This window comes from Rissa tridactyla, chromosome 4 (genome assembly GCF_028500815.1).
Source record: "Rissa tridactyla isolate bRisTri1 chromosome 4, bRisTri1.patW.cur.20221130, whole genome shotgun sequence".
Classification (NCBI taxonomy): Eukaryota; Metazoa; Chordata; class Aves; order Charadriiformes; family Laridae; genus Rissa; species Rissa tridactyla.
In genome coordinates, this window is record NC_071469.1 from 84,244,524 (window position 1) to 84,256,711 (window position 12,188).

Here is a 12,188-nt window from a genome sequence, read left to right on the forward strand (position 1 = left end):
TCTATAACCATTAATTCATTAGTTGTACCTGGCTGCTGGCACAAAATAAGAATTTGCTACAGAGTCCTGAAATTTTTGTATGATTTCTATTAGGTATTATTTTATTTTGAGTCACTTTTCCTGCTGAAATACTGTTCTCTCAAAGTTTTTATTTAGCACTTTTACATAGGCCTTTCCTGTTATTTTTTGGCTAGCAAGGGATCTATCTTGCATTTACATCATTAAAATATTCGTAATTCTCATCAGCAAAAGGCCTGGAATAAAATATGGCTTCTTTAAGTCCTGTCAGTGGAACTCCCATTTTTAGTTTGGTTGCAGTCAGCAGTGCTATATGCGGCACAGAAGTGGCGCTGTATCTTTGATTCTGATGCTTCTCAGATTTCCCTTCTTTCACACAGAAAAGAATTAAAAATACCCCCACTTTATATGTCAGCTTCTAAAGTTTGACCCTGACACACAGTAAAGGCATGCAAGAAAGACTGGTCCAAAAGACTTGTAAACCCACTTAGAATATTTTTAGGTGAAAATTTTTAGGCAGAAACATTCAAATTTTTAAAAAGTTAACGGAAGAGAAACCATTCCCGTAAGTGTATTTACCTAATCAACTGTAAATACAGATTAATCAAGACAGTTTGGCAGATTCCAGTTTATCCAAGTTAAGTAACCACAGCGTAATTCAAATGTTAACCTTGATTTATTTAAATATGATTTAAAATGCTAACCAGAGGTTTACAGTTCAGTTCAGTTAACTGAAGCACTCACTTCGTTTCACCACCAAACTCTGACTATTTGAACTGACAAGGCTATTTTGGTTGCTGTTTAGCTCGACAGGGCGAGAACACTTGCTGCAAGCACTTTGTGATCTTTAACTGCCACATTAACACTTCCAATTGCAGTTATCAGGGAGCAGGGGCCAAAACCACCCCAAGAGCCTGGACTGGAGAATTATAATTAGCTCCTGAAAATAACAGAATATCACTCACTTATTTTCATAGGAAAAAATATCCATTCCCTCTGGTCAGTCCCTTTGAAGTATTTTTCATGTTTATCTTTGTCGCAGTCAAGTAGCCTGAGAAGTTTAATGTTATAAGAAAAAAGATGGTACTGAGACAATATGCTATATTTTATTGGCTATTTGAACCCATAGCCCAACGCCACAGAGTCTTTTCCTTCCCTTACTTTATTCCCCACATCTATAACTTCATTTCCATCACCTCCCTATCTCTTGGCTTCTTTAGCCTTGTTTCTGCAGCTGATTTGTAAACCCTTAAACTTTCACAAATTTGCTGGCAACCATCCCTACACAGAGTCACAGGGATTTTCCCGTACTGATCAGGCTGTAATCTTTTGGGAGCAGGAGCCAGAGTTATTTTGGCTGTCTAACGTGTTTCGGTTGCTAGGTAAACAATAAACTGTATACACGATGCTCGGGTGAGCCATTCAGAATACAAGTATAGTTATCTGGTTAGTCGGTTCTTCACCTGATCACACGGTAATGACTGTGTCACTCAGGAGATAAGACTTTCGCTCTCACTTTGCTGCTCAGGTGAAATCAAGAGAAGAATTTGACCTTTATGTTTTACATTGGCCTCTTAAATCATTAACACTGCATGTGGACACATTGGCAAGCTTACTCTGTAAGTGCAACACCTAGTACAGGTGCAGAAAACACATGAGAAAACATAACCCGCTCCTAAACATGAAGTAAAGCATGCACGAAGTGATGCAAATATTGCAAATTTGCAAATATGTTTCCTAACGCTGCTGTAGACACCAGGACTCTGCCTAAACTCCTGGACAATGACATAGAGCCTAGGAAACCTATCTGCGTACAACACGTGCCAGGCTGCAAGTGGAAAACAGCGACATACACAGCAAGTCAGAGAATCATAGAATGGTTTGGGTTGGAAGGGACTTTAAAGGCCACCTAGTTCCATCCCCCTGCCCTGGGCAGGGACACTTCCCACTAGACCAGGTTGCTCCAAGCCCCGTCCAGCTTGGCCTTGAACACCTCCGGGGATGGGGATGTTTAATTAACATCCCCAGCTCCTCTGGGCAACGCCGGGGGAGCGTCAGGAAAGTGAACACGCCGGGTCGGGCCGGAGCAGAGCCGTGGCGCAGCACAACCGCTCCCCGCCGGCTGCCCACGGCCGCGCTCCGCGCCGAGCCGAGCCGAGCCGAGCCGAGCCGAGCCGAGCCGAGCCGAGCCGAGCCGAGCGGATCGGTAGCGGCGTGGGCGGAGGCGCTGCCCACGGCCGCGCGTCACGGCGGGGCGGGCCGGGCCGGGCCGGCGGAGCCATAAAAGGCTGCGCGGAGCCGGGTGGCGGCAGCAGCCCTCGGTGGGGGAGCCCCGGCAGCGGTGCGGGCGGTTACCGGCACGGCGGGGAATCCCTCTCGGCTTCCTTCCCTCGGCGGAGCGCCCGAGGTAAGCGCTGCAGAGCGGCGGGCGCTGACGGCTCCTCTCTGCCCGCAGCCCGGCAGCCCCATGACTCTGAACCGCGGCGACAAGCTGCGCTGCCTGGACAAGCGGCGCGGCAGCATGCCCTTCTCCGCGCACCAGCACCTGCACCGGCGCAGCATGCCGGTGGACGAGCGGGACCTGCGGGCCGCCCTGCCGCAGGGCGAGCTCTCCGGCCTGGTGCGCTGCACCTCCTACAGCCCCGGCCAGGAGCACCGGGAGAGCTGGGCCTCCGACTCCTCGGACTCGGTCATCTCCTCGGGCAGCGACTCCGATGGGCATCTCTACAAGGTGATCCTGCTGGGCGAGCACGGCGTGGGCAAGACCAGCCTGGCCCGCATCTTCGGCGGGGTGGAGGACGGCGCGGAGGCGGAGGAGGCCGGTGAGGACGCGGGGCGGACCCGGCGGGGGCGGGGGGGCGGCGGGGTCCCGGGCACCCCCGGCCGCCGCCACCTCCCAGGGAACGGAGAGGAGTAACCGCTGTTTTCTGCGCTTTCCCGCAGGAAATACGTACGACAGGTCAATTGTAGTTGACGGAGAAGAAGCCTCTCTGGTGGTGTTCGATATATGGGAGCAGGTACCTACACATTTAAGATATTATTTCTTTTATGGCTTTGTCAGGGATTTGCGCAAAAAAAGTGGAAAGGGAACAGTTATGTGTGCCTAATCCTTTGATCACATCGGTAACAGTAAAAAATGAGAATTCGTACTGCTTTCGTTCTCTCTCAAAAGTAATTTCTTGTAGCTAGGCAGGCAACTAAAAAGCCTGAACAGGGCTGGAGCGTGAATCCCTTCACGCTTTGAATAAGCGGCAGCTTCCATGAGCAGCCCAGGGTATTACTGTAAAATTCAGTCTGATCAGTGCAGACATGGTATTATTTCTGTAAACAAGAGAATTTTGTTTTGTAATTTTTTGTAACAAAATAAAAAAAGTGAAGTTGGTTTACTTTTACTCTATAATAAAGCCAAGAAAAATACCTTTAAGGTGCTTACGATAATTGAATCATTAATCAGGCAGTGTTGAATAGATTTTTTTCAGTGCAATAAATCTCTCTTGTCTCTTTTTTTCAGGATGACAGCCAATGGCTTCAGAACCACTGTATGAAAATGGGAGATGCCTATATTATTGTATATTCAGTGACAGACAAAGTTAGTTTTGAAAAGGCCTCTGAGCTAAGAATCCAGCTAAGAAGAGCAAGGCAAACAGAAGACATTCCCATTATTCTTGTGGGCAATAAAAGCGACCTGGTCAGGTCCCGGGAAGTCTCAGTTGATGGTAAGAGACACTATTCATTTATACAGTCATGTCTAAATTAGTAGCAAATGGTATGGAGGCTCGTGGTCAATAGAAATGGTCTGGTTTTGATGTAGAAAAAGGTATGATTTTAGGCACACCAGAGAAATCAAGCCAGCTGGCTCATGCTGAGGGACTTGGTACCACTAGAACGAGTGGAGATGGGGGTGGAGGGAGACTTGTGTTTGCTCACAGCAATGCTCTAAACTGCAGTACAAAAGAAAAAATGCTTCAGAGCTGCAGCTTTAGCATGGGATTCATTTTTGGTCAGTATTAACTGAAAGGGTTTACTGGTATATGTGCAGCGGCACTTGCTAATATCAAGATTTGCTAGCTGGAGCTATGCTTTTTAAGGGACAGGAGTGCCATGTCATAGAACCCAGGCAGCCTTTGAAAAGGGCAGTCCCATACAGCCTGTACAATCCTTCTTCTGGAAGCGATTCCATCACATCCAAGCTGAGCTGGTGGCACCAGGCTTACACAACTTAAGGTCTTTTAGTGTATGTTCTGCAGTTGTGATCAGTGAGAATTTTCTCAGCTAGTTCCAGCTAGCATTTTGGTAACTAGAGCACAGTAACCACTGCCAATAACAGAATATTAAGTCACTTATTAAAACACTTGGTGGTTTTGGTTTGTGTTTTTTACTGGGAAGAGTACCCTGAAGTATTAGTACCTTTATGATGAAGAACCATCTCTTGCACTCTGGTTTTGCCGTGTTCCCTGTGGTAAAAGCCTGCACAGGGAATTGACTGGAGTTCATCAGAAGGTTATCACTTCTTTCAGGCTGGTGGATGACAGCCAATAATTTCAGAACCACTGTATGAAAATGGACATGCCTATATTATTGTATAGTCATGGGTGACATGTCCTAGTGGTGACATCAGTACTTTGCTCAGGCTTACAACTTTGCCATTATTTACCACAAGATGAACATGGAAATTTGCACTGCAGCAATGTTCCAGAGTTCCATGCTTATGTCTGGAACATTGAGCATCTTGCATTTTGAATGCAGTCCTAGTCAAATCCACTGGTGTACAACTTGATGACCTCTTGTCACCTAGTCAATGACTTGACCTTGGAGACTGTATCCGCTTCATTTGTAACTAGTGTGGAAAACTCTCACTCGTTACAGCAAGGCAGAGGTGCATAATTGCTAAACAATTTCCAGAAGAAGTAAAAACTATTTATTTCTGTACCTCCCACCGATTCCTATCAAACAGGGAGCATGCAGCCAAGTGCCTCTCCTAGATTAGCTTCAGCTCTTAAACAGTGCTGGGATGGTCTGGCTGCCTATAGCAATATTGTTGCCTTATATTCAGTACTGTTGGTCAAATGAGATTTCTGACCATACCACAACAAATCCAAGAAAAGTAAGTGAGCAAAACCATGAGTGCAGATTTGCACTTTCCTACCACATAGTAAAGCTCTTTTGTGGTACCGAGGGCATTTTCCTTACTTAAAGTCATCTTTTGTTTTGTTATTCTGCCAGTATATATGAAGAGAAAATGTCCATCTCCACTCATCTCCCTTTTTCTCTTTCCATCCAGAGGGACGGGCCTGTGCCGTTGTGTTTGACTGCAAATTCATTGAGACCTCAGCTGCTCTTCATCATAATGTCAAGGACCTGTTTGAAGGTATTGTTCGGCAAATTAGACTTCGCAAAGACAGTAAAGAAGACAATGCTAGGAGAATGGCCAACACAAAAAGAAGAGAAAGCATTGGCAAAAAGGCAAAGCGATTCCTTGGGAGAATTGTGGCAAAGAACAATAAGAAGATGGCTTTCAAAGCAAAATCAAAGTCTTGCCATGACTTATCTGTGCTTTAGAAGCTTTCAGCAAGGCCAGATGTTGCACGTGGGTGATGAACAAGCACTGTTAAGAGAAATGCCTGGATGATCCTCATGGTGATAACAAGAATGACTTATCAATTGAGACTCTCATTAATGCCTTAAGGTGCACAAGCAAGTCCAGAAGTTATACTACTGTCTGCGTCATTGATAAATGGTTTAAGTTTCAATGTGTGCAAGTAAATGAACTAACTTTAAATAAGTGGCTTGACATGCCCACACTTTCACTGTGTACATATGTTATATATCCTCTTGTCCTGTGGATACCAGAGATGCAAAGATAAGAAAGGATGATGATAAGTATCACCATAGACTTGTCTTGTTTGCAGAGCAAAACTTAAACTTGTACGCAGGCTCGTACACTCTTTTTAGTATAAAGCAAGCAATGATAAATCTTTTTAACCTTTAATGGGGGGGGGAAGTAGAACCACATTAGAATGGGAGAAAACAAATTATATATATATAGTTAAATACAGAACAGATACCATTTTATGAAGTTAATTTGCACTTCCATTAACTGTTATTCAATTAATTTGTTACTTGTTTACATGCAGATTTTATAATAAAGTATTATTTCCTGTTATAATAAACTGTGCTTTTCTCATAGTATGGACAAAGAGTGAGAGCACGGTATTTTTATACTGACCTTTTTTCACTGTATAAAATGTTATACATACCCTATGCAGATTTACATCTGATAAAGTTCTGGAACAAGATGAATCAGGACTACTCTGTGTCTCTTTCTTTAGTAGACAGTTTCTTTAAGAAGTAAACCCTGCTTTTATGAACAGTCTACTCCAACAGCTCATAGGGGGAGGAGGTGCCTTGACCCCTCATATGATTGTTCACCTTCAACCTGATTCTTCTGTTGGCACTGGCCAAAACAGACCTCTACGTAATGCCTTTAGTTAGACAGATGTCTTGAATCTATACCAATAAACTGAAGCCTGCAATGTTCTACTTTTTAAGTCCTCTCCTGCCTTGAAGGTCTTGTGTAGCCACTAAGCAAATGTGAGGGTTTGGGTTTGTTTTGCTTTTTTCTTTTCTGGGAGCAGTATCTTTCTAATCTACTTACAAGTCTGTAGATACCTTCCACTAGTTTCAAGAAGTTCAAAGCAGACTGGCAAGGCCCTGTGAAAGAATTGTAGCCTTCAGTGCTGTTGAAGTTTTCAAGTTCATTTTACTGTGTTGTAACTAATGTGTTTCCATGATTTTTCCCTATTTGCTATTCATTAAGTTAAAAAGCAATCATGTCTCAGTGAAAAACTTGGACTCACTGCATTTGCTTTATAACTTCCTCTTCATGGGGTACATTCTCTAGATTAATCCATAAACATAAGACATATGCTCTTCCATCTCTTTCTGCTCTCCCTGCCTGAGCCCAGTTCTTTAGGGAGATTGTTCCAGCTGCCTGGGAGCCCTGTTTGTCCGTCCTTTCCCACGCAGCAGGTGAATTGCACGTTAGATTGAGCTCTCCTTTGGGTTAGCCCAGTGCTTGGGCACTCACAAATATGGTATCTGATTTGCATAGGTAATGCTCTGTAGAATTAGCATCTCTCAATGTGCTGCTGGTGGACCTAACTGGTTAGATGCACAGTTTAGCATATGTTGCTAATAACGGGTCACATTTCTTATTAAAAGAGGTCTTTACTTTTTGTCCTGACTGAAGTCTAAAGCAAATAATTCTGTCCTGCTGCCAAAACTCACATTTACCTGATTATACATTTTAATTGGATTTGGCATCTTTTCACTAGCCTTGCTTCCTGGCAAACTATTATCACTGGAACGTCTAACTGCTGTCAGAGTGTGGCACCAGGCATCTATTTACATGGAAGCTTTTAACTGTCAACACCAAAGCAATTGCTTTAGTCCTGCAAACTCTATAGCAAGAGTGCCCAGATTCACGTGCATAAATTGGACACATACCTATTTGTGCACATGTTAAAGTTACCGACAAAGCTACATGATGTTCCCTGTACCTTTGCAAAGCTTCTGTCTTTTGCTTGCCTTGTGCTTTCAGAACAACCAGGAGAGGACTTGACGTGTTTAATTAGCTTGGGAGATTTAATTCTGTCCATAATAAATACCAGGCATGGGATGCAAACCCAGAGTTTTAGATACGGCATTTCACAAAGTGCAAAACGTTAGCGAGAAGTGTCGCTCTTAGTGCTGCAACGCGACTGCAGCTGCAAAGCCTCTTCAAGGTCATGGTTAACAGCTGTGCTTTTTGTACACTGACCTACAAATCAGAGGTTTTGCTGTGTTCATAAATTCAAAGGTTAGGTTTGGACAACTCCAAAGTGGAAAATATTTCTGAGGTGCTCTAGCACATTGCCAGACTTTCATTTAAACTGTGGAAAATCATTTGTATTTTGAAAGTATGTCATATTGGACACTGTGAAACAGTCAATTGTGAATGACTCTAAAGAAACTTGCGCTTATCTATAATGTATTGTATCAGTTAATATTGTACAATAAAATACTTATTAAAATCCCCATTATACTGATTTTTTCATTCATTTGTTTGTACAGGGATTAGCATAATTCAGCCATGGTTCACGAAAAGAGGGAGGGTTTGTTGTTACTGCAGCTCTGATAATAACCTGCTCTAGACCAATATAATTTTCTATGCTATAGAAGTATTACCATGAGTACTATTTTGCGGATATTTTTTAGCTCCTGGAAGATTTTCTACCCAGAAAAAATTTAATTTCTTGGATGTCATTTTGTGGAATTTCCAAGCAGACGTTTTGGAAGAACATGTGCAACACCAGCTACAAGTCAGTAACAGGCACCTAACTGACAAATGCCTCTAAAAATCAACCGTCTTCAAAAGGTTATTTGTATCCTCAAGCATTTGAAATTCATCTATAGGTTTTTGTAATTTGAGCTGATTTATTTGTATGGATACTCAGATTCTTGTCATTAATGAGGTGAATCTATGTCATGTAAGAAGTAGTGGGTCCCAGACAGCAGTATTTTCTCTAGTTATTACCAGAGTAGAACAGAGTGTAAGGGGTAATGGTGGTGTGAGATTTCTTATTTTTTGCCAATGTACCTCAGTTTTAATTTGGAGGGACAGTTCACAGAGTCGTTTAATCTTTACTGCCTTTGCTGCTGCTGCCAGCTGAAGTTCCTATTACTGCTAATTGTGGTGGTGGATTTTGCGTTGGCACAAATCCATTTGGAACAGCTAGTTATCAGCAACTACAGTGGAAGGACATTGCCTTTTACATGTGACACATATGTTAGGTAAACAAATCAAAGCCTCCTCTGCTTGCTGTTGCTAAACCAGCTCCTGTAAATTCTTCACCATATGAAAAATGTGAAGAAAATCGTTCCTCCATCTGCCAAACCCACAAAGCGTAAAGTCATGTCACATAAATATAGACGAAATGTTAACTGCTGGGGGAAGATTTAGCATCACCAAAAATGTAGTTTTACTCAGATGTAGTTTTTCAAAATAGGACTAGAAAAAACAGGGCTTGATCTACATAGTAACATTGCATAACTTCACTGTTCGTTACTAAAAAGGAAAGTATAGTGACTTGACAGTGATTAAGAATCCAGTGTATGATAAAAGACTGCTAAGAGGTAGTCTACGATAAGTAGGGTAATACTTATGCTGAAATTTGCTTTAGTACTCTTCATTTTATTCAGAGGCAATGTAGAGGCTTTACTGCACATGCATCACAGAGACCTCACTGAATCTGCAGTCAAAGCTGAGGGCTGTGCATTCCAGGACCCCCATTTAGTTTATAATTTACCACATTTGACATTCTGACTCCCTTTTTACATACAGGAACATTTGAACTCCAATACTATTGAAGTTATTAATTTCTAAAAATTGAAATAGTAAATTATGTCAACTGTCCTTGTGCTCCGAGACATGGATGTTGAACAGAGAAGTAAAAGATAAAAAGAGAGAAAAAAGGCCCATTGCTTATCTCTAAATGATGTTTCTCTAGCCCACTGTTCAGGATCCAAGGGCAAGCAACATCGTTTAACTTAAAAAGGTACTAAGGATTCTAGCACTAGAAGGCAGGAAGCAGGCTAAGAAATATACTTCAACACCAAGTTCTTCATCAACAAAATAATATTAATTTTGTACCACAAAATTGTTCTGGCAGCTGAGAAAAATGGGCAGTGTATGTCCTAAAGACTCTCTTCTCTCTTGCTCTTCCTATTGCCCCTTTTCTTCCTGTTTCTAAATGTGCTGTCTGAATGAATCATTGTCTAAATGAATCATTGGAAACCAATTAGGACTCTACAGATTTTTTTCTAATACTTCCCATATTTATAATGGCAGCTGAAGAAAACACTACTCTGAACTAAAATTTAGTTCAGAAAATTTGGTCAGAAACTGAGATAAATAGAATACATCTGAAGATATTCATTTCCCCCCTCCCCCTAAAAAAAGCTTCTCCAAGGTGTGAAACAAGGGCTGGAGAAAGGACAGGATTTGGAGAGCAAGTGCTCCTGCTCGGAATAGTCTAGTCAGATGCATAAAAATCTCCTCAGCTTGTTTCTGGCAGTAAGTCCCACTTTCATCAGCCTCATTACACTGGCATAAATAATTACACTACTGTTAGGCTTGCAGTCCCACTGAAGGTTGTGACCCTTACTTCGGGAACGACAGTTTTCAGTTCAGTAGATGACTTGGCAGAACAACAATAACTTTTGTCACGTCAAAATTGGATTTTTGTAATGCATTGTGCTTAACAAAGAGCTTTCAGGAGCTCCAGGTAGTAGGAAATACAGCCACGTTAATTAAGCTGGCTAGGTCAAAATGAGCACATCACTTCCATGCTCAGGCTGGGTTCCCACACATTTTTAGATGAAGTGATGATCTAGAAAAGCTGTAAATAGAATTGGACGTGACTAATGTTGAAAATGCTCCACTTTTGTTGCATGTTTCTTGGCTGGCTACAAAGCTTGTTGAACTCACTATAAAGTCAGGAGCATTGGTTGATTTTGGACTGCTCAGCAAGAACAATCTTTGCATTTCTCATTGCAGGTATTCAGGTATCTCATTGCAGGTATTCAGGCCACAACAGTTTAATGCATTTGACACTGCAATGGTAACTGCAAGAGATCATGCCCTATTTATTACTCTTGCAGATCAAGGATGCAAAAAGCATGAAGCAACAGAAATACGTCCTAACTGAACTAGGCCATATGGTGAATTTTAAAACCGTGCCAATTTGCATCAGCTCCGCTTCATTACAGGCCTGCCATTGGAATTTATTGAGGAGTGTTCACCAACCTTCTTCAATGAAAAGAATCATGTCACTCTTTTTGGGTACCAGCCAGGTGCCGAACAACTTTCTCACAGATTTTTCAGCTATGGGTATCTCAGTTGTAGGGCTTCTTTGTCACACGCTTTTCATGTCAACTTCAATTTTATCTTCTCAACCTCCATTGTTACACATTGTCACTCTTGCAGCTGTGCCTCAGCAGTACGCTGGGAACGGGAACGTGGCACTGCTCTGCTGCTGCATGACTTACTGAAAAACATTAGCTGTCAACAGCTGTAACGTGAACCTGGTCCCCCAGCTCATTGCTTTACATAATAGAGTCTAGATAAAAATGCCAGATTTTGCTGCTCGTAAGTCCCTGATTAAGACAGCACAGCAAATTAAATTACTCTCTCCTTGAATGTCAGGGGGACTGTTGATTTGCAAAGAAAAAGGGAATGGAAGATTTTTAGCTAATCTGACCATGGAGAAAAAAGAAAAACTTATGCAATCTGACAGTCGCCTCTCATTTTTACCCTATTGTCGTTTTTTCAATGGAAATCTTTTCATCTATAGAGCATTGTTGTGAATGAACTTCTGCCCTGTGAAGGGCAGACTCTATGATTCATAGAGTTCTTGGATCTCTATCCTTCCTACCCAGTCCCATATGGAAAATCTTCTTAGAAGTCTGACACATGAGATCTCAAGGAAAACAAGTTAGGTGAAAGACATGAGCAAAGGAAAAGTTTCCATGATTTTGCAGAACACTAACAAAAACATCTTACTCAACAAATTTACATTTCTATGCCAGGTTTGCAACTCATAGTCCACAGCACTGTGGTAGTCCATTACATTCAAAAAGGAAAAAATGGTTAGAGAAACAAAGAAAGGACAGAAGCCATTAGTCTTTATCAATAATAAGTATTTTCTGTGTTTATCTTGATACTCTGCAGCAGATCTAAAGTCACTGTCTGTAATAAACTGCAAAGAAGTAGACAAAACCAAAACTACAAGACTAGGCTGCTTTTACTCTACTTTTTTATTGTTACCAATAATAAGCCTTCACTTGTGCAAGTAAAGACACTCAATTCATATGCATGATAAATATACAACGAATGCATCTACATGTGGCCATTACCTACAGAACTGTTTTTCTTCCTTTTTTTCTCTTACACGGTAATTCAAAAGATAAAACTAAAAATCTAAGTTACAGCATACAAGTGAAATAAGCTCAAATATAAAGCAGTAGACAGCAGCACTGAGTAAGCAAATAATGCGTCCTACAGATCTGTCTCTTATTCACCTTTTATTTTTTCAAGATACTAGAGAACTAAAGTATCCACACGTCTGCAC

The 12,188-nt window shown here is 41.9% G+C and overlaps 1 protein-coding gene across 1 annotated transcript; it reads left to right on the top strand.

Moving 5' to 3' along the window:
* Positions 1-2,340: 2,340 nt before the first annotated feature.
* On the top strand, positions 2,341-6,188 carry RRAD (RRAD, Ras related glycolysis inhibitor and calcium channel regulator). The gene is made up of 4 exons (XM_054199181.1): positions 2,341-2,840; positions 2,962-3,035; positions 3,530-3,734; positions 5,300-6,188. Exons 1-4 carry the CDS (start codon positions 2,486-2,488, stop codon positions 5,575-5,577), a joined length of 912 nt encoding a protein of 303 aa, XP_054055156.1. The 5' UTR covers positions 2,341-2,485; the 3' UTR covers positions 5,578-6,188.
* Positions 6,189-12,188: the final 6,000 nt, after the last annotated feature.

Bases quoted from the DNA above. Each gene is read 5' to 3' on its own strand.
- RRAD (XM_054199181.1), top strand. From the start codon at position 2,486: ATGACTCTGAACCGCGGCGACAAGCTGCGCTGCCTGGACAAGCGGCGC. The intron at 3,036-3,529 runs GTACCTACACAT...TCTTTTTTTCAG, and splicing joins TGTTCGATATATGGGAGCAG to GATGACAGCCAATGGCTTCA. The intron at 3,735-5,299 runs GTAAGAGACACT...CTTTCCATCCAG, and splicing joins CCGGGAAGTCTCAGTTGATG to AGGGACGGGCCTGTGCCGTT.